Source organism: Gavia stellata, chromosome 7, assembly GCF_030936135.1.
Source record: "Gavia stellata isolate bGavSte3 chromosome 7, bGavSte3.hap2, whole genome shotgun sequence".
Classification (NCBI taxonomy): Eukaryota; Metazoa; Chordata; class Aves; order Gaviiformes; family Gaviidae; genus Gavia; species Gavia stellata.
This window is the reverse complement of record NC_082600.1, coordinates 27126200-27148992: the sequence shown is the minus strand read 5'-3', so window position 1 is coordinate 27148992 and position 22793 is coordinate 27126200. Positions and strand designations below refer to the sequence as shown.

The window sequence follows — 22793 nt, the reverse complement described above, 5'->3', positions numbered from 1 at the left end:
AATGTGGACTTAAAGGGTTGCTTTATGACAAGATAACGTTGGGTAAAACCAATGTATCTTGGCTGGTGGGACTCCACTCTACTGCTGCCCAAACCAGATTTGGGTGTTGACAAAAGCATCTGTCAAGTTATTTGGAAGTTACACTTTGCCCTCCTTGATATAGGCTGGAAAACAATTGCTACTGAAAATTATTAAGTACATGTATTTCTTCATAAAGGAAGTAACAGGTTTCTTCACAATATTGAGTAACCACAACAAACAGCAAGAATATTGGGAGAGACCTGCCTGCGGGAAATAATCTTGAGTAAACTGATCACAAGAGAACTCAACTGTGAGTGAATCGATCAGGAGAATAAATCAAAGGATGTTTGCAACAGGAATTCCCTATTTTGAAAGGATAGACTTTTGAAAGCTTAGTCAGTAAACTGGCCCAAAGAGCTCAGGGATATAAACGTTAAGTACATGTACTATGTGGAGGAGATGGGGGCTAAAAGTGCAAATGCTATCTGGAAGTCATATTCACTGCAAGGGAAACATTAGAGGAGTACCACCCTAGAGAATAAAGGATAAATAATCACCTCTAGATGAAAAGAAAGGATAATAAAGAATAGAAAAGACAGTTATATGTGTATTAAATTAAGATAGTTTTCTTAAAGATTTGCATATCATAACCTGAGTTCACACTACTTGAAGCCTTTCTTGTAGATTCATGGTGTATCACCTCTGTGGATTCCCAGGAATTTAACAACAAATGAACACGAAGTCCAGCTTTTCCAGCAGTGAGGACAAAGCTTTTTCTCTGCCTAACAATCTGATTTTCCTGCTTTTTCTCCTGACTGAAAAGTCTTTGGACTTCTCCTCCACCTGCCTTTCTCCACTGGCCAGGGATCCTTGATTCACCAGCCATGAACTAGGCGTTGAACATGAGAAAAATTGCTCAGGTTTTCTGTATTTGGGAAGGAGGGCAAGCAGTGAGACACCACAATGCTGGTGCACCGCTGATATTAAACAGTTGCCGCTAGGCTTTGCTCCCCAGCTACCAGAATTCAGATGCAGGAGCCCGTGCGTCTTTTCCCTACAATGGGAGTTCAGCACTTTGCATAAATGTTTGCTAATGGGCTACAGAACATATTTGTATGTTTAACTCATACTTCAGTGCGGGAAGAGAGAAACGCAAGAAAAAATTCTTTCCTGCTCTTCACTGCAGTTGCTTCTGTAACAGATGAGGCAACTTCCCTCATCCACTGCTCCATTCTCATTTTTGCCTCTCAGATTTATCGCCAGCACGTTCACCGAAAACGACACAAAATCGTTTACGTCATTTCTAGGGGATGGGTCACCTAGCATGGCCCCCTCCCTGTGCTGGGGGTCCGCGCCGCCATTCACGAGGCTGCAGAGCCCCTTCGCGTAGGTGGGCCTCTCCCGAGGCCTGGCTTAGCTGGATTTATGGCCGCGCTCACTTCACCCTTCAGTCGCTAACAAGCGTCGGTTAGCTCTGCCACCGCACGTCGGGTCACCGACACCGCTTCTGCCGTAGCCCCGTGGGGCTGAAGCAGCGCGACGACACCCGCCGTGGGCCGGAGCCGTTGTCCACAGCCCCTGGCGGGAGCGGCAAGTAGGCGCGGAAACATGGCGGCCGCCGGCACCGCCGCCGCGCCGGGGTCACCGAGGTCACCGGCGCCCCCGCCCCGGTAGCACCATTCCGGCGGGAGGCCGCCGGGGCCGGGCCAGCCCTACAGGGGCGCTTGCGGGCCCGCGGCAGGAGCCGGCGGTACCCGCCTGCTCGTCGCCCCCCTACACAAAATGGAGCCCTTACCCCCTCTCCCCCGCTCCCGCCGGGGTCCGCTCTAGCTCCCTTCTGTTGCCTGCCTCTCCCTTCTCCGAGCCGACCGGGGGCGGGCGGGAAGCGGCGCCCCGGGCTTGCCTCCGCCCCTCTCTATGTGCCCTACAGCGGGCTTAGCGTCCTCCCGCCCGCAGTGACGGCGGCTGCCTGCTAGGCGGCGCGCTGCTGGCGCCGAACCCCTGATGGGGGGCGCCGCTCGACACTCTAGCGCCCCGCTCGGGCTCTACTGCTCGGGAGGGAGGCGCGCGTCCCCGCGCAGGCGCCGTGGGCCGCACGCGCCGCCGCGGCCTGTGGAAGCGCCGCGCTCCGCTCCAGTCGCCGCGGCCCCGCCATGTACCCGGCCTGGGGCTTGTACGGGGCGGCGGGGCACTACCCGCCGCCGCCCACCTCCATCCCGCCCCCGCCGCTGCCCATCCCTCCCCCCAGCGTGCCGCCTCCCGCCATGCCGCCGATGCCGCTGCCCAGCTACCCGCCGCCGGGCCCCGCGCCCCCCGCCGCCGCCGCCCCGCCGCCGCCGCCCGCCGGTACCTCAGGATTCCTGAGCCTGCAGGAGCAGCACCTGGCGCAGCTGCAGCAGCTCCAGCAGATGCACCAGAAGCAGCTGCAGTCTGTGCTGCTGGGGCCGCCGCCGGGGCCGCCCCCTCCGGGGCTGCCGCCGCCGCCGCTGCCCGGCTCCTTCACCGACTGGCAGCAGCCGCCGCCGCCCGTGCCGCCGCCGGTCCGCAGCTACCAGAAGCAGTTCGCCCACCGCGAGCCGCCGCCGCCAGCCCGCAAGCCGCCCGCCGCCGCCCGGGAGCGCGACGGCCAGGAGCCGCCGGGCGGGCACGGCGACTGGGGCGAGCCGGTGCCCTCATCGCCAGTGCCCATGGACATGGAGCTGTCCTCGCCGCCGCAGTCCCCGCAGCCCGCCGCCCAGGCCTACCTGCCCCCCGCCCAGGCCTACCTGCCGCCCCCGCAGGCGGAGCCGTACCTGCCCCCGGCCCAGCCGCCGCCGGCCCAGTCCCCGCCGCTCCAGCCCTACCTGCCCCGGGCGCAGGCCTCCCAGCCGCCCCCCTCCTTCTCCGAGCCCCCTCCCTCCTACCTGGAGCCCCCGCCAGCCACCGCCTCCCAGCCCTACCTGCCGCCTCCTGCCCAGGGCTATATGGCGCACCCCCAGCCCTACCTGCTCTCCTCTCAGGCCTCCCCTTCCCAGCCGGCTCAGCCCAGTCTGGCCCCCTCCATCCCTCCCCCGGCCAAGCCGTCGCAGGCCCATTTCCCCCCACCCCAGACGTCCCTGCCCGCCGCTGCCCAGCCGGAGGCCGTGCAGGGCGCCGCCAAGGAGGCAGGTAGCACCGAGCAGCCGGACCCCTCCACCATGACTCCCCAGGTAAGGCAGTGCCGCCTCCACACTCGCCCCTTCGGCCCTGGCTGGTAGCAGGGAGTCGCCAGGGCAGCGGTGGCGATTAACCGCTGGCGGGTACTGGGTGTTGCAAAGGTCTCTGAGTAAGGGCAGTTAATAAACACGCCGTATTTGCATAATACTTAAAGGGTTCGGTCGCAACCCTTGGAAGTCCGGGCATGGCACGGCTCAGGCGAGGCTCTGTAAATGCTTCTTTATCCAGTGGTGGTTGTCGGGATGTAACAAATCATCATTTTTCAAGAGCAAACGAGTTGTTTAGGGAAAAGTCTAACTCCCAGCTGAATTTAATTTTCTTGGGGGGTTTTGGTCTCTGGAGAATTGTTTTCCAAAGTATAGCGTGCGGGCGACCTGCACGGAACCTCTGTTGATTTCATCTGGCCTGTTGTGAGATGCAACAGTCTGTTTGCTTATTGCATGTTGCAGGATGACTGTCTCTTGTCTTCAGTGATTTCTTCATTTAGTTTTCTCATGGGGTCGTGTTTCAGTTGTCTGTCTGATCAGTGTAGAATTGTGACTATTTTAATCTTACCGCACAAAGTTAAAGCTGTAGAAGTGTTTCTGTTGTAGTACATAGTTGGCCTTTACTTAGACTTACTTATATGCTTTGTGCTATGCATGCTTGATCTTCTAGCATAAAATTGTATGGGGCATTGGAGGGAAATGTTCTGAAATGCTTTTGAGGTGAAAAATACTCTTATTATTAATGCTGTGTGCTTTTTATGTGTACAGTAGGGCCAAAATGTCTGCAAAATGTTCGGATGCTTCACTTCCTAAATGTGAGTGGTGCCAGTGAACTTGATGTGACCGTTCACACACATTAAGTTAGGGACAGTCCGGTTGCTTAAGGTTAAGCGTGCACAAAGGGATACACGTGTTGAGGTCCTCAGCTATGTATACAGGTCAGTCACATTCACTGAGGCTTTTGTATGGTTTTAAGGTCGGCTTGTAGAGATCCAGCTGCAAGAACAAAGCTGAAGTGCCTGCTTTAAATTGACTTTATTTAAGTTTAAAAGACATCTATTTTTGGCAAGTCGATCTTAGGATTCTGTTTTGAAGCTAAGTTTCCAAAAATCCTGTTGCGTCATATTGAAGTCACTGACACTTTAAATTTGTTAATCGTTGGGACACTTCTTTAATTGTATCCATTAAAATTTCCTGCCAATACCTGAATATGTTTGGGAATGTATCATTTTTAAGTTTGCACCATGTAACTAATCACGGCCTAGCAAAGTGATGCTTTCAGTTCATGAATTTAATTTTACAAAGGTTTTGGACAGTACTAGTTGATCTTTTACAGTGATAGCAATGGGACTCATTAAATTTTTTAATGACAAAACCAAAACCTTGAAAATTTAGTGTAGAAAGCAATGTTAATTCTGTATTGAGGCTGCTTGCTGACTTCCTAAATTACTGAACTCAAGATCTAAAACTAAATTGTCATTCCTCCCCCCTTATGTAGCCTGAAATTTCATTAATGCTATTTAATTGTTCCTCAGCCACTCCCTCCTTTCCAGAAGAGTTGCAAGTAATGCATTGTTGTGGTGCTAACATAGAAGAAGCAGAATACTACTGGTTTACATTGTCTGATTTACGAGTGTTTATACAAACAACTTCTATCTGGAGTAGTTTGTTTACCCTCATGCACAATTCAGTGTTAATTCAAAAGGAATATGGTACTTTGCTGGTCATAAATTTGTTATAACAGATTGATGTGATTTTGGCTATCTTAGGCTGTAAAATGAGACCATTTGGAGCAACAAGTCCTTGCACAATAGGAATAGGAAAAGCAAAGCATAGTGATGCTTTCTTGCTAATGATCTTAAAAGCCGATTAGAGAAATACTGTAATTTGTCATTTGTAAGATCCTATTAAGCCTTTGTTTAAACTGGTAATTGAAAACAACTCTTTCTGTTCTCTTCCCACAGTAACAGTGGCTGCAGCCAAATAGATCAGTGTTTTTCTCTTAACATAGAAAATATTATGCAATTTGCCATGAGTTAGTGTTTTATTATTTCCCTTTCCTTTCTAAAAATAAGATACCACTCTTTGCCTTGACAATATTATGAGTTTAGCGTCATTTCTTACATGGGCGCACAGTTGGATTAAATTGCTGGATTCTTGTGTTTCTCTACAGTGTTTTGTCAAGTCCTGTTAAAATACCTGTGGTATTTCATTAATGTTCCATCTGATATTTGGGTACTATATGCTGCTATTTATTTACAATAGTAAACAAATATGTGTGGGTGCATCTGTGCCCATAAATATGCATTTATCTACATCTGTTAAAGCTGCCTTAGCTTTACCTGTCACCTTTCAGCAGACTGCTGCACTCTTTAAAATCCTTCCTTTGTTTTATAAAGGCTGCTAAACCATTCTTTTGCTATCTTCACCAGAAAAGGACCAAGTGTCCCCCAAAATAGGCATTATGTTATGGCCTAGGGTCACCAAAATTAATTTGAAAGTGGTCTTTTGGTGTGGGCTCTGTGTTAACATTTTTGGTGGTACATCCTGTGGTCAGGAGCTGACAGTGCTGGTTTCAGTGTTCCCTGTCCAATGCAACAGGTGTAGTCTCCTGGTCAGCCAAAAATGGAAAAAGGCTTATGTTGATGATGGTGTGTTCTTTGGGCTTAGGGATTGTAGCTGGACTTGAAGAATGACAGTCATCGTGAGGAAATAAGCACTCAAGTAACTGAACTTTTTGCCATCAGGAATTTTCTACACTAGCACTTCTGTTTTGCTCAGACTAAGCTGTAGAAATCTACCTTTCCACTTTTCTCACGTTTTTCAGATAGAATCTGCAATACGTGTGTCACTGACTTCATCTGCTGCAAAAAATAGGTGACAGGATATTATCATACCTCTTTGTGTGAACCCCTGGTCATGTTATGAGTTTTAGCCCTTTGTCCAATTGGTAGAATGAGGAGGAAACAAAATGCATCCATGGAGACAACAATTTTGTGGCAGTAGAACAAGTGCTCACGAAGCATAGCATCCAGCACCGTCTTGGTAAATCACCTTATAATGCCTTTTGAGAGGGATAATTGAATCAGCTTTTGTACAGCTGGGGATGTACGCTCCTTCTTGGTGCTGAAAGTTGCACTTATTACAGCATGTTGTTGAAGATTTCTGAGAGAGTCCATGCTGGAGCGTGAATGCCCATCTTCCACTCAAAGTCATGACGGCTCTTCTGAGTCATATTCTTGTTAAAAAGCTTCTTGACAAGGAGTTACTGCAGGATCAACGTAAAGTCCAAGAAGCACAGTCTCTCATTTCATTGACCTTATCTCCAAGGTACAGTTTTACAGAAGTATTTTTTTAAAAACACAGCTCCATGTTTAATTGTGTATGCTAGGTTGCTACCAATAGAAAACATCATTCCTGATTTGAGCATGAGGTAGGGTTTTGGAGGAAGCTTGCACTTCTTTTAAACATGTTTTAAGATAGGCAGAATGGTTCCATTTTGAGAAATCTCATCAGACAGCACCTACCACTTTGTTGTGGTCACACTTGTATTTTAAAATACCTGCATCTTTTGGATTCTTTCTGTTTCTGAGTGGGCTTTATATAGGTGTCTTTTCTTAACTGTGCATGCTTGGATGGAAGGGAAGAACAGAGGATATGAAAGATGTAGAGCAGTCACAGATTCTCAGACGTGATGGAGTTGACATGAGAGCACAAGAATAGTTGCACTAGGTCAGACCAAAAGTACAGTATTTTATCATTCTGTCTTTGACAGTGACTAGGCTTGGGGAAGAGTGGCTGGAAAGCTGCCTGGCGGAAAAAGACCTGGGGGTGTTGACTGACAGCCGGCTGAATATGAGCCAGCAGTGTGCCCAGGTGGCCAAGAAGGCCAACAGCATCCTGGCCTGTATCAGAAATAGTGTGGGCAGCAGGAGTAGGGAAGCGATCGTGCCCCTGTACTCAGCGCTGGTGAGGCCGCACCTCGAATACTGTGTTCAGTTTTGGGCCCCTCACTACAGGAAGGGTATTGAGGTGCTGGAGCGTGTCCAGAGAAGGGTGACGAAGCTGGTGAGGGGTCTGGAGCACAAACCTTATGAGGAGTGGCTGAGGGAGCTGGGGTTGTTCAGTCTGGAGAAGAGGAGGCTGAGGGGAGACCTTATCGCTCTCTACCATTAACTGAAAGGGGGTTGCAGAGAGGTGGGTGCTGGTCTCTTCTCCCAAGTGACTAGCGACAGGACAAGAGGAAATGGCCTCAGGTTGTGCCGGGGATATAGACTGGATATTAGGAAAAATGTCTTTACTGAGAGAGTGGTGAAGCACTGGAACAGGCTGCTCAGGGAAGTGGTGGAGTCACCATCACTGGAGGTGTTCAAGGAACGTGTGGACATGGCATTGTGGGACGTGGTTTAGTGGGCATGGTGGTGTTGGGTTGATGGTTGGACTTGATGATCTTACAGGTCTTTTCCAACCTTAATGATTCTGTGATTCTGTAATTCTGTAAAAGCATATGTTAAGAGAATAACTTTAAAATCAAGTGTATAGTGATACTTCCCTAAAATATAGGAGCTGCCTTAGATGCAACTGGTGTCTTTATTTTTAAAATATGTAGATTTTTCTTTTGTGAGCTTACGGAGCTATGTCTTGATTCCACAAAATCTTAGCCCTTGCAGTGGTCTCTGGCAGGGACTTTGTTAGCACAAGGCCATGTCAGGTGAAGAGCTGCCTCCCACATGTTTTAAATCTGTGTCCTGCTAGTCTGATTTGATGCCTGATATTTCTTGTATTGGAAGAGATGGAGAACTGTCGGTTCCTATTCAGGTCTCTTTAAGATGCATCACTGCTTAAATGTTGAGATACTTATCTTTAGTATTTTGTTCTTTATGTTGGTGGCAGCTTACAGTGCTTCCAAGCTACTGTCATCTGCCTTAAGTACTCTAATTCTAGCCTGAAATATTTAAAACTGAAAGCTTGATGACTTCTTAAATGGATAATTTTTTGGGTGCAACCATATCTATTTACCTCTTCAGCTGCTGAATGAATCAGAATTAATGAGAATTCAGACGATAAATAATCCTCACTATATGCTGGTTCTGATTGTTCTTTTTCCTTTCCACAGCCTTTATTCAAACGTCTCCACCACAATTTTTCAGCTGTCATTTTCACTCTACTTGATGTCTGTGTTCTCTGTTGGTCCTCTTCATCTTTTTGTAAATTTCCTCCTTTTTCTCTTTACTGCTCCTTTACTCATACTTGTCCTCCATTTTCCCTTCATTTTACCTAAGTTAGTCTCATAATAAGTACCCATAGTTGTTAGGAATAAAAAGCACTAAAAATAATAAGTATGGTACTTATCACATGTCTGTAGTAATTTGGCTTATTATTGGCCATGTTTTTGCTTTTTATTATTGTTCTCTTTAGTTGTAAGCTCTTTGAGGTAGGAGATAAATTCTGCTGTGGGTACTATGCCTCACATAGTGGTTTCTGAATTTTGATTCAGTCTCCTGACATCCATGGCAATACTGTTGATGATGAAGTGAGTTTTCCCTCAAAATAGATTTTAAAACTTCTGTAGAATATGATTCTAGTGACTATCATTAATTTATTTTCATGGTCTTTCCTGTGAAAGCTGTCCTAGAAAATTTCTGTCTATCGTAGGAACAGCAGCAATACTGGTACCAGCAGCACCTGCTTAGCCTGCAGCAAAGGGCAAAAGCCCATGCTCAGGGACAGCAGCAAATGAAAGGTCCAGTAGTGAAGGATGCATCTGAGCAGAGAGGAAAGTCTGAAGAAGGGAAAATGAGTGCTTCAAGTCAGCAGTCTGAACCTCCACCGCTTAATGAATCCCTGCCTCCAGCTTCCAAAGAAGATGAGTCTTCTCTTGCATCCACTGAAACTCAGGTAGGTTTTGTAAAGTGTTGCCACTCCATTTGTTGTGCTAGATGGGACAAAGAAACAGGAAAATAAAGCCATCAAATTCTTGTGTATACTGTGTAACAATAACTAAATATGGTAAAGCAGTCTTAAAAGAACATTTGCTAAGGCTGCACCAATTGAAAAATAAAAATACACTCTTTTGTATACAGACTTGTATAATCACTCACACATGCACCAAGCAAGTTCAAGCTTGACTCACTCGCACCTTTCCCAATGTTGTCATCTTTGTCTATGAGAAACACTCTGTGATACCTAAGTGCAAAATCAAGTATTCAGTAGATAAGGAATGCTGTCTTTAAGACACTATTTCTTAATTCCTCTCTGGCATTTTGTCAGTTCTGGCTCCCCTTCTCTCTATGTGTTATAGTTTGTCTGAAAGCCAAGAACTTTGCACAGAGTATTTTTGTCAGCATGCTTAATAACAGTTACTACATAATGGATGGAGGTCATGATTGATGTTTGAACAGATTACTGTAGGGTAGTATATTACCCTGCAGCATGTGCTCTGCTTTAACTTACAGTGTGTGGGTTCCTACCAAGTGGCAAAAATAGTGTACTTGGAGTTACTTTACCTCATCATGAAAAAGCACTGTTGTCTCATTATATTTGCTGTGAGCAACAGATAACAGATCTGCATTAATCTCTTTCCTGTAGATAGTTTCTGTATGTATGAATACCCTAATTGTCATCAGCCTAACCTTTAGATCAGACTATTCACATGAAGAATAAATGAAATAAAAATCAGCCTTCCAGAAGCTGCAGGTAGCCAGAACACTGAAATACAGAGTGATAAAATAACAAACACTGAGAAAGTTCCTGTAAAGTGGGTAGTGACCAAGTGTGTTTTTCTTTTCACAGAAGGAGCTTTCCTCTATTTATAGTATTTGCCTTTTTCTCTAGCTCAATATTGAACCTCCCGATGACCCTGAGGAAGATTTGAGATTGCAGCAATTGCAAGCGGCAGCAGCTCAATGGCAGCAGCATCCCCATCACCGGGTTGGATTTCAATATCAGAGAATTATGCAGAAGCATGCCCAACTGCAGCAGATAGTACAGCAGTATCAACAGATCATGCAACAGCCTCCACACTTACAGGTGAAACACTAAGAAGATGATGTTTGATATACTTCCTGGGCGACCTAGCACTCATGGTCTGCTGAAAAACAAGTAGTTGAATAATTTGTCATGGTTGGCTCATTTATCTAGCTACTTTTTCTGCTTGGGTAGAAGTCTATATCTCCTTTTCCTACTGTTACTCAACTTCAGAATGAAAAAATAATTGTCAGATGGTGATGAAGCTTCAGTAGGATGAGAAACACAAGACTTTACACTTGTCATAAGATTTTTCAGACATACCTGGGTGATACAGGAGCAAAGCTGAACACAATATTGAACTTACTCAGCTTTGAATGTTTTACTGCTGGAGAAACAGTTCAGAAGAAAGGTCAGGTAAACAGATGATTGCATGGAGTAATTTGGTAGCTGCTCTTTTTTACAACATTGTGTAGTACAAAAATAAATATGTACAATGATGAAGTAAATGTAGATGCCAAAAATACAGTTAAAGTAATTAAGAAAATCAGTCTCTCATTATTTTTGACTCAAATAATCGATGAAATAAAATAAAAAGCCTTAATAACAAGTTTGGATAATTATATCAGTGTTGCAACCTTTAAGGTTTTAAGTAGAAGTTGTTTACTGTATTAGAGTTGAGTCAGCTTTTTCTGGGTTTGGTGGAGTTTGCACATTACGCGTTTCTTTGTAGCTTGGGCTGTCTGCTTCTTTAAAAAAAAATCTCTTATGTGTGAACCCTAAAAATCTCAGACAAGATCAAGCCATAGATATTAGGACATGTATCTGCACATAATGAGATACAGTACCTCCTTGAAAGAAGGTTCATTTTGTAAATAAGATCTGGCAAAGGTGTAGAGAAAAATAATTGCTGACAGCTAAAGCAATTCTGAGAGGGTTAATAGCAGAAACCGAAACCTTGAGACATAGCCATGTACTGTATATATTGAAAGCATGAAGATTTATTTGGGCTTTAGCCATTGTTAGCATCCAGTAATAATACAGCTTGGAGCCCTTGGGTTATAGCTTTCTTCAGCTATCCTGTTTAAAAAAAAAAAAAAAGGCCAAAAAAGAAAAGCGTTTTATACAAAAATGTCCTCTGGTCATAAAATGTGTAAATTGTCAGAATGACTTTAGACATCACAGTTGGTGTTTGCTTTTGTTTCAGTGTAGCTCTTCCTCAAGTTTCTGCCCAAGTCAGAAATTGTGATATTACAAGTGATACTGAAATACGTGGCTCTGAAAACAGCTAAGATGGTATTTTAAAGCTATTCTTGTCTTCTCATTGCAGACAATGTCAGTGGACATGCAGCTGCGACATTATGAGGCACAGCAAAAACAGTTCCAGCAGCTTCATAAAGATTGGGAGCGATCAATGAACCAACAGTGGCAGCACCAGCTTCAAACCTACCCTCACAAAGACCAGCTTCAAGAGTATGAGAAACAATGGAAAGCATGGGATGAACAGATGAAGGTCACTCAGTCCCATCTGCAGGAGAAAGTGAGCTCACTCCAAAATCTGAAGAATCAGTATCCTGCAAATGTTTCGCTGCCGCCTCCATTTGTTCCATATTCTCAAACCACTCAAGGTGGCATTCCTATTATGCCTCCAACTTTACCTTCAACTACACCTCCGCTGGTCCCCCCGCCTCTCTCTTCGGTTTCTCAGCTATCTAATTCCTCTGTCCCTTCAGGATCCAGTTCTCAAGGCAGTCAATCTACTGAGACACCAAGGCCAGCTCTGCTTCCCACCCCTGGTACCTATGCATCAAAAATAGCTAGTTCAACTGTGTATTCACCTTATCATTCTCAAGTAAGTTCATCCTTTGGCTCTTCAGACCACGGAAAGTCTCAAGTTCATCTTAGTAAACAAACTGTCTCTATTTCATCTGAGCAAGGATGTGGGGAATTGAAAGCCACTTCTGCAGTGTCTTCAACGCATGCACCTACCATGCAGGATAAACCAGTGAGGTCGGGTGGATTGCTTCCAGATCCTCCCAGATCAGCACGGTTTGAAGGCCCCAGAGGCCCTAGGTAAGGATTTTTTTTTTGTTGATTAATACATGTTCCAGGCTACAAGACTTTCAGTGATATATTAAGAAATGAAACTTACATCTTACTCTCAAATCTTCCTGAGGTCATGTGAAGTGTGCTTGTTTGGTGGAGGTTTTGTTTTTAATATATGTACACCATGCTCTGTATTTATTTTATTAAAGCAAGGGCAGATGGATGCTTTTCACCTGAGCATTATCTAGAGTAGAATGCTTTTTTTTTTTCTGGTAAATTGCTTGGGCACACTGCACCCTTTTCATTCCCAGACACATAATACCTCTTTTGTGAAAATAGGAAAGCTGTTGTAAGTATTTGATATGTCTTTGCTGTCCTTAGTTTGAAGTTGTAACTCACACTTGAAAAAATGATCCTATATGAAAAGTGATCTAAATTTGCAGCATTTTGTCTGTGGTCCTTGGAACACAGTTTAGGAAAATCTAAAGCAAAAATGTTGAAGGATTTTTTTTTTTTAAGGTGTCGTTATATATGGTAGCACTTTAATGTAGGCATTCTGAAAGGGATTCGGGGAAATATTCAGATATATATTCAGTTGGATATACTAATGCAGCTAATTACTGGCAATTTAGATGCTATTTATTTTCTAGAAACAATAAAAACTACTCTTTATTTGTAATCCAAGATTTATTGCAGAAAGAAATGAAAAATCAAAGTTGTTCACCAGAACTTTAACTTCTCGTGTGAGAGAGTTCTGCAGCTATATGATTGTCCTATTCAGTGCACTTTTCAAAATTACTGTTTGATAAGAGAGATAGTGCTTGTCTTAAGTACAAATCAATGGTTTTCTACACATGTAGCATTACTTAGCATTCAAACAATTATAAACGAGAGAGAGAGAAGGAAAGAAACGAAGATTTGAACCTTAGGATCCTAGCATTGGGATTCTTTGCCACTTTTTCTTTTGCGTTACGTCATGATGGTCTTGGTTTTGAAGGCTGCTGTCTTTATCTTTTGGTAAGATACAGTTTTGTTCAAATTTAAATCTTCATTTTATCAGGTGGATGGCCTGCTGCCTTAATGTAAAGCTACTTTAAAGGCCAGTGCTCTGTGTCTTTTATGTGGTTTTATGCCTGCTATATGGTTTATTCCAAGATCTTGTTTTTGGAATATTGTTCTTTCGTACTTGACATTATATCAGGTTGCAAAAACAACATCTGTTCTGTCTGGTCATTAGTTCAAGACAGGTTGATGTGATGCTTACTGAATCAAAGAACAGTGTTGTTTTGTTAAATTGTTTCTATCCCTACATACTCTGCTAGACTTTACAATCATATCTTCATCTTTATTTCCCTTATCTTTGCTTTTAAAGTGATCATACGTGAATAATAATTCATGAATTGCTAGCAATGTAAATGAATTTTTTTATAACTTTGAATAATTTTCTACCTCCTGATGGTTATTAAAAAGTGTTGTTTCTGGTCCTGGGGCTTTGTTGGATGTACAGTTCTGAACAGATGGTTTTCATGATTTGCTAGTCTATGTCTTCTATGTGCGTTGGTTTAGAGCTCAGTGATGTGCAATGATAGGTTATGGATAATGAAAAATTTCTAGAATGCACACACAGGAGCTCTGGTTTTGAGCATACTTATGGTATTTAATTAACAGTGTAACCATTGTGCATTCCTATATTGTGATTGCATGACCATTCTAGGGTTTTATCAAAGCTTTCCCAAAAATCTGTTTACTGTTTCTTCTCAATATAGTTTACTGTGTTAACTTACAAGGATTATTAAAATTCCAAGAGGTTGTATAAATGATCTTGTTTGGTAAATTGCTCACTGAAACAGTAAATTCTGCAACAAGTCAACCGCTGTTGGTAACTAGGCGGTAATGAATTAATGTTCATAGAATCATAGAATAGTTTGGGTTGGAAGGGACCTTTAAAGGTCATCTAGTCCAACCCCCCTGCAATGAGCAGGGACATCCTCAACTAGATGAGGTTGCTCAGAGCCCCGTGCAGCCTGACCTTGAATGCTTCCAGGGATGGGGTATCTGCCACCTCTCTGGGCAACCTGTTCCAGTGTTTCACCACACTCATTGTAAGGAATTTCTTCCTTACATCTAGTCTAAATCTACCCTCTTTTAGTTTAAAACCATTTCCCCTTGTCGTATCTTAGCAGGCCTTACTAAAAAGTCTGTCCCCATCTTTCTTGTAGGCCCCCTTTAAGTATTGAAAGGCTGCAATATGGTCTCCCTGGAGCATTCTCTTCTCCAGGCTGAACAGTCCCAACTCTCTCAGCCTTTCCTCATAGGAGAGGTGTTCCATCCCTCTGATCATTTTTGTGGCCCTCCTCTGGACCTGCTCCAACAGCTCCATGTCTTTCCTGTACTGAGGACTCCGGAGCTGGACGCGGTACTCCAGGTGGGGTCTCACCAGAGCAGAGTGGAGGGGCAGAATCACCTCACTCAACCTGCTGGCCACGCTTCTTTTGATGCAGCCCAGGATACGGTTGTCTTTCTGGGCTGCAAGCGCACATTGCCGGCTCATGTCCAGCTTTTTATCCACCAGTACCCCCAAGTCCTTCTTGGCAGGGCTGCTCTCAAACCCTTCGTCCCCCAGCCTGTATTGATACCAGGGGTTGCCCTGACCCAGGTGCAGGATGTTGACATGGAGCCGTTGATGACTACCATGCGACCATCCAGCCAACTCCTTATCCACTGAATAGTCCATCCATCAAATCCATATCTCTCCAATTCAGAGAGAAGGATGTTGTGGGGGTCTGTGTCAAAGGCCCTACAGAAGTCCAGATAGATGACATCCGTAGCTCTTCCCTTGTCCACTGATGCAGTCACTTCATCATAGAAGGCACGGGGTTAGTCAGGCAAGCCTTGCCCTTGGTGAAGCCATGCTGGCTGCCTCGAATCACCTCCCTGTCCTCCATGTGCTTTAGCATAGCTTCTAGGAGGATCTGTTCCATCATCTTCCCAGGCACAGAGGTGAGGCTGACAGGTTGATAGTTCCCAGGGTCCTCCTTTCTACCCTTTTTAAAAATGGGGTGCAATGTTTCCCTTTTCCCAGTCACCAGGAACTTCCCCTGACTGCCATGACCTTTCAAATATCATGGAGAGTGGCTTGGCAACTACATCAGCCAATTCCCTCAGGACTCTGGGATACATCTTGTCAGGTCCCATAGACTTACGTATGTTCAGGTTGCTCAGGTGGTGACAAACCTGATCCTCTCTTAAAGTGAGAGGGACTTTGCTCCCCCCAGTACTGTCTTGTGGTCCATCCACTCGAGAGGTGTGGGAAGAGAGGCAGCCAGTGAAGGCTGAGGCAAAAAAGTTGTTGAGTGCCTCAGCCTTCTCCTCATCTGTTGTTACCAGTTTGCCGGTTGTGTTCATCAGGGGGGTACACTTTCTTTGACCTTTCTTTTCTGGCTGACATACCTATAGAAGCCCTTATTATTACTCTTTGTGTCCCTTGCCAAATTCAGCTCCAGATGCGCTTTGGCCTTCCTGAGCCCGTCCAGTGAGACACAACTGTGAATGCCAAACATACAAGCAACTTGACTTCAGACATGAGTTCTCTATTTCGTGTAAAATGAATTTGATTTGTTCTAGTCTATTATGTAAATCAGTATTTGAGCGTATGCTTAAAAACTGGATTTTTTTACTAGATCAGCCTTGTTAAATATGATTGCATGAATTATTCTTCATTAGTTTGCCTGACCTATTTCCTCATATTCAAGCAATAGCAGCTGTAGGTACTCTCAAAAGGAATTTAAAAAATTATGCAATAAAAATGCATTTGTTTTAGGCATATTATCTTGCATGGAACTGGGCAGTATCACAGTTTGTTGCACTTTCTGAAAGGATCTGTATTTAAAGATTTTTCTAGATGGCTTTCATCACCATAGTTAAGTAGGCTTGTTGCATACTATCAAAGCAAAACTTTGCAACAAAACTTCCATTAAACAAAAATTGAAAGCTTTTTTTCAAATGAGTTTGCCAGCTTTCTTTGTCAGTCAGGTTTCAGTCCTGAGATATTTAAGCCAAATTTCCTTTTGGGGTTACATGATCTGCAAGTGGCTTAAACTAGTCTTCAGTGAACAATATTGAATTGAAGACATGTCTCTGTGCTTCTGCACTGGTTCAGTAGTGATTGATCCTAAGGCACACTAGGATTCATCAGTTAGAAGTGACTGGGGTGGGGATGAAACACTCATTTAGAGTATTTTAATTTGACACATTCATTTGAATAAAATTGCCATTATGTCATCTGTAGATTTGATGGACCTCGAGGAAGAGGCTATGACAAATTTGAAGGCTCAAGACAGAGAGGGCCTCGTTTTGACTCTCAGCGCTCAGAAGGATACAGGTCACGTTTTGACCGACAGAATACAGATGGACAGTCTTCAGGTAGATGGGGGACTATCCCACGAGGACCAGCAGCACAATTTTATACTTCGACAAGCGCATCACATGGACATGGTTCCCGACCTAGTGGTCCACGGTGGAGGGGACCCAGGCCTCATTTGGGACAGCAGCAGCAGCAGTCACAGACAGACTCACAGTCAGAAAACAAAGAACCTTTTACAGACATAGCTGGCAATCAGCAGACTGTAAGCAGAACACAGTCTACTCCTGATGCACAGAGTGCAGGTCCCATTGAGTCAAATGAGGACCTGACAAACACTCAACAGGAGCCATCCAAACCTGAAGTCAAAGAAACTATTTCAGACCCTCCTAAAAAGTGGACATGGAGTTCACATGATCCTAACCAGCAAGTAGAAGAGTCCAAAGCACCTACTCCGCCTATTCAGAACCAGAAATCAACACCCCTTTCTAGTAACCCTGTAGCTTTGCAGTCAGGTATTGCAAGAGCAGGTGGTGCAGTAACCCCTGTGACAGGAAATCAGGATTTGGATTCACCAGATGACCAGTTGATTGCTTCAGATAGTGCCCAGGGCCTACCTGGACCAGAAAGCAGAGGGAAGGGGCCGTTTATGCATGAAGACAGAGGGAGGGGACCAGTAAGCAGAGGAAGGGGCCAGGGCAGACTGGATGATGGCCGTGGCAGAGGGCAGGGGGATGGCCGTGGCTGGGGAATGGGCCGTGGCCGCGGGATGGGAAGGATGGATGGTGGCCGGGGGATGGGAAGGATGGATGGTGGCCGGGGAATGGGCAGGATGGATGGTGGTTGGGGAATGGGCAGGATGGACGATGGCCATGGCCGGGGAATGGGCAGGATGGATGACGGCCGTGGCAGAGGATATGTATACAGAGGCAGAGGGCAAGCTAGGCAGGCATCCATCCGCGGCAGGGGGATGTTCAGGAGAGCGGGCAGCAGGGAGAGGATGCCAGATAGGCGGTCAGGCAGCAGGGAGAGGATGCCAGATGGACGGTCTGGCAGCCGAGAGAGGGGACTGGGTGGACGGTCAGATAGCCATGAGAGGGTGTTCTCTAGCCGAGACAGAGAGCTAGCTGGGCGGGCAGGCAGCCGGGACAGGGGACGGGCGGGTAGCCGGGAGAGAGGCCCAGTCAGGCGGGCGGGTAGCCGGGAGAGGGAGCCCATGCGGCGGGCGGGTAGCCGGGAGAGGGAGCCCATGCGGCGGGCAGGTAGCCGGGAGAGGGGTCCCGTCAGGAGGGCAGGTAGCCGGGAGAGGGGTCCCGTCAGGAGGGCAGGTAGCCGGGAGAGGGGTCCCGTCAGGAGGGCAGGTAGCCGGGAGAGGGGTCCCGTCAGGAGGGCAGGTAGCCGGGAGAGGGAAGCAGGAAGATCTGAAACAGGCAGTATAGATAAACCCATTCACCTAGGAGATGACCCTGACAAATTGCCTCCATACCATCGAGATGAGACACTCAGGGGTTCTTGGGGTCATGAAGATGATAGAATGCAGGAGGAATTTCCTTTAGATAGTCAAGATGACCCTTCTTTGGAGCATGAGCAATTGGATGACTGGGAAAGAGAACGATACTGGAGAGATCACAACTCTGATTATCAGGATGATTCTGTAGATGCGTATGACAGAGATGACAGGTTGCAATCCCACCATTCATTGCCTCCGTTATCTCCCCTACCACCACTACCTCCTTTATCATCTGATCATGACAGACGAGATTCATGGTGGGATGACTGGAAAAGGCCAAGAGAGAGGGAACTAGAGAGGGATATAGATAGGACTGGAAGATCCTCAGACATTTATGATCAAGATTTAGACAGAGAATGGGATAGAGACTGGGACATGAGACCTATGGATGACAGAGAAATGGGGAATCGTGACCTGGATATTCCCCCTCTACCACCATTACCACCTCTTCCACCTCTGGACAGATACCGTGAAGATAGGTGGAGGGAGGATAGGAACAGAGATCATTATGACAGAGACCTCCGAGACCGGGGGGAGCTGAGGATTCGAGAGTATCCAGAGAGATACAACGCATGGCGGGAGAAGCAAGACTACATTCCAGAAAGGACTGACTGGGAGAGGGAACGGTTGTCAGATCGGTGGTATCCAGATGATGGAGACAGACTGCGGTCTTTGGACGATCATTCAGATTCATCCCTTCCTCCACCTTCACATTCTTCTGATATGCTGGGAGCAGATTCAAACCTGGACTCTGACCAGTCCTTGGGAGGAGTGATGGTCCTTAGCCAAAGACAGCATGAGATAATTCTGAAGGCTGCCCAGGAGCTCAAAATGCTTCGGTGAGTTGCCTGCTTCTGTCACTTTGGGTGGGAATCCTGTTCTGTGGAGACAGTGCTCCTTTCCAACTTCATTCCTTGATTTATGCAGTAATGGCTTAATATGTTTTTGCCACAGCATGATAGTAGGAGCTCATGTGGAACAAGTTATTAGAGGAGTGTCTCCATCATAGCTTTTGTGGATGGACTTCTTTTCTTAAATAGGTGGTTGTCACTTTCCCCATGAACATGGCATTCCCTGTTTGTTGCTTTCCAGGAAGAGATCTGTCCACATCATCTGACCAAGCTTTTTGTTATCCTCAAATGAGCTTGTTGATAACTGCTTTTCAGTCTTTTTATTAGTGTCAGATGAGCTCGTTGATAATTGCTTTTTAATACTTACCTGTCAAGATCTACATTAATGTGGTTCTTAATTCACACAATGGGACCTATTTAATTTTTGGATACTGCTTACTTTTTAATTAAAGCATATGTGGGTTTTTTCTTTTTTCTTTTTACAGTGCTCCCTCATTTGAAATCCAGCATAGTCAGTGAATAATTGTGTCAAGTTTGGTTGATCTTAGTTCTGAGGATCAGCATAACAGCAGTGATAACAATCAGGAGGATATGAATGCAAGAGTTCACCAAGGCCACGTTTTAGAAAGCAGCTACTAGACTTCCTAAGGCTTTAATAGGTGTTTATTTCAAAATAAGTAATAGAATATCTTCTTAAACATCAGAAACATCCTAGGGCTCAGTAAATTTAGTAATATTAGAATGAATGGATCACATACCGTCTATCCAAATGCTATGTTTGTGATTTGGTGCATGGGTTTAGATGCATTAAATGTATTTAAAAAAAAAAAAAACAGAAAGATTAGTTTCTTTGACTATTTTCAGTGAATGAGATCTTTCAGAGGAGATTGTAGGGAAAAGAGGAAGCATTTTAGAGACACAGGTTCATGTGGTTCATCCTATTCATGAGTTACTGAGAGATAGCTAAGCTTTGGTGCCTAGTAAAGAGAGGGGTTTAATTTCATAAACAAGATATTATGCTAAAATAATGGGCAATTAAAATGAATGTTTGTTTATCATTATTACATTTACATTAAACCATGTTGAAAGATACAGAGACATTTTGCACTTTTCTTGAAACGGTTTTGTTTTCAGACTCATAAGATTGCTAAGCATCTGTCCCATATGGAAAGCCTTAGTTGCACGCCAAAATGCAAGAAAAATAATTTTTAAAAAGGAAGGGAAAACCTTTATTCTGAATAATTTAATCTTTTACTGCAATTAGATTAATTCAACAGGTGTTAGTAACTGTGAAATCTGTGTTATAAAGCAATATTTGTCGAAAGTTCAGAGCAACAGATAATTTTCAGCTTCCTGACTTTCCCATTGCCTCAGGTTGCCAAGCATACATTTTGCTGTTTAATGTGACTAGCTGCAAGCCAATGAACTTAATCTAAGGACCACAGTTTGGGAATCACTGCCTAAGTGAATAAGTTATTAGGGCTGAAATATTTAAACACAGAAACTAAAACGTTTTGTGTAAGAATGTAGATACATATACCTCTTTCTAAGACAGTAAAAAGGGGAGAAACAAACATGACACTACTGATTTTTAATTTAATATGAGGATAATCTTAAAAAATAGTTACACTGATACTTCTCATCAGGTTCTTATAAGCAGGTGACCCCAGTCTGAACAGTAGGAACAACTTTAAGGAGACTGATATTTTTTGAGCCAAGAGTTATACCACTAGTGTGCTGCATAACTGCTTTCATCTCCAAAGGTAAAGCCTTCATCTGGCTTTGCTTTTATTGTGTATAAAACAGCATACTCTGAGCTGCATGCTGTTCTGTATTTGTCATCTGGTGTATTCTTCCTAAGCCAACTCTAAAGAAGACCTTTTAAGTGCTAGCAATTGCTCAGTTTGCTCTGTACTAATGCAGCACTTCGGATCCCTCTCTGTGAGCCGAGTTCCCCTTGCAGTGGACACTGAACAGATGGGTTGCTGGTCAGGATGGCCTCTGTTGTACCTAGTACAGAGGGATTCCATTCTTAGTTGTTCTTTGGGCACTACTTTAATACACGCAATTAATATGAACAAAGCGTTATTAGTAATAAAAAAATAGGTAAAAAGATGCAAACAAAAACTGACAGGTAATCATATTGAATAGACAGATGTTTGTAATCCAGTGGTTGTAGTATTCACTACTAGTCCTCATGTCTGCTCCATAGACTAGGTAGCATTTTGATACATAAAACAAGGAAACAAAAGCTAGTATCACGGCTTTGTTTTTAAATGTTGTAGTCTCTGTTGTGCTTTGTGTTGGCCTCAATCCTGTTAGTGTACAACCCAGAGCAAGCCACTGAGAGCCCTTAGGCATGCATCTGCACTGGGCTTCTGGTTTGCTGAAGGTGTTGTCAGAAGCTAAAATCTAGCTTTGGTCTTTACTGTCAAAGTGGAGTGGTTCTGGCCAAGCACAAAAGCATAACTGCATGTTGCAGAGGAATTTGTGATCAAAAAACCAACACAGCTAATATGTTAAATACCTCCATGGTTAGGTGAATGTGAAACAGGGATTTCTGAATCATAGCGTTGACCATGTAAAGCCTGCTGTGTCCTTTTCTTCTTTGGACTTGGCCCCTAATGCTAGTGTAATACGTGGTTTTCACTGTGAGCACTGATTTCTTTATTTTTTCGTTTAAGCTGCAGACTGATAACACTTTCTTGTGATTCATGCGCAGAGAGCAAAAAGAACAGCTACAGAAGTTGAAAGAGTTTAAACCTGACATTTCCACACAGGACTCTCCGAGATCACAGAACACAAGCACAAGGCCGGGTGCCTTTCAGGTAAATTCATCTTGTGTTAACTTAACATACTGGTAGCAATTACTATTAATGTGTATGTCAGATCAGTCCTGCACTCTGATGGTCAAACTTCTACGTGGAATGCCTCCTCAGCAGCCCTTACAACCTCATTAATCTTCTGTTGAGGCAAAGCAACTTCTTACTTTCTTTAGGTTTTTCCAAAGCCTTTCTACTCATTCAGTCCACTGTGTCTTCTGAGCATGACCCATTGGGGACAGTAGTGCATGAGGCTCAACAGCCTGGACTGCTGTGGGATGATGTGCGAGAAACAGTGAGCTGTTCTAAAACAGGAGCATAAGGCTCATGAGAAGTTACTCCTGTTCCCTGCCTAACTAGGTTCTGACACTGTCTTTAATTCCGATCTTGCTCTGCTTTTTCTACTTTAAGAGCTGTCTCCTCTTTGAAGAGGTTAAAGAGAGAAATTTGAGGATTGGTCCATCAAAAGCTGAGATATTTCAACGTAGAGTGGGCATTAGCTTTCTGTTTACTGTCTTTATTAGGAGCTCTCATTACCCTCTGGAATATCATAAAGTGCATGGAAGCTCACATCTGCGTACTTCCGTGACTTCATCTCCCATTGTGATGCAAGTTATTCCTCTGCTGCTTAATCTCTTAGTTAGTTCTGGGAACTCTTCTCAGCTGCTTATATTTGGTTTTTTGAGAATTCATACCCAGTCAGAAACCACCTGAACTTCTGCAGTCATGTTAACTCAGGTTTATAAATCCTTCCTAGAACAGATAAACAATTTTGTTAAATGGGAGGAGATACCTGAGTCGATGCACAGTCTTTATTCTTCATCACATCTCAACCCCAGAGTTACTGGTACCAATAAATTTAGCTGTACTGACCTCTGGATCTGACATTTAGCCAGACCAAGCTTTGTTTGTCCCTCCCTCCAGAGAAGTGTTATGCAGTGAATGAGGCACTACAAATTTTCTTTTTGCCTAGTTAACCTCTTCCTTGTTCACAGTGTCTATAAAGTAAAATAATGGAACAGATTTGGTACCAAG

The 22793-nt window shown here is 44.5% G+C and overlaps 1 protein-coding gene across 1 annotated transcript in view; it reads left to right on the top strand.

The window, feature by feature from the left end:
• Positions 1-2174: 2174 nt before the first annotated feature.
• The window catches only part of YLPM1 (YLP motif containing 1), a 41564-nt gene continuing 20945 nt past the window's right edge, over positions 2175-22793 (top strand). The window contains exons 1-5 of the mRNA XM_059819673.1: positions 2175-3209; positions 8859-9056; positions 10038-10232; positions 11500-12242; positions 21659-21753. Of these exons, the coding sequence (XP_059675656.1) occupies positions 2175-3209; positions 8859-9056; positions 10038-10232; positions 11500-12242; positions 21659-21753 (2266 nt within the window). The remainder of the gene's footprint in view (positions 3210-8858; positions 9057-10037; positions 10233-11499; positions 12243-21658; positions 21754-22793) is intronic.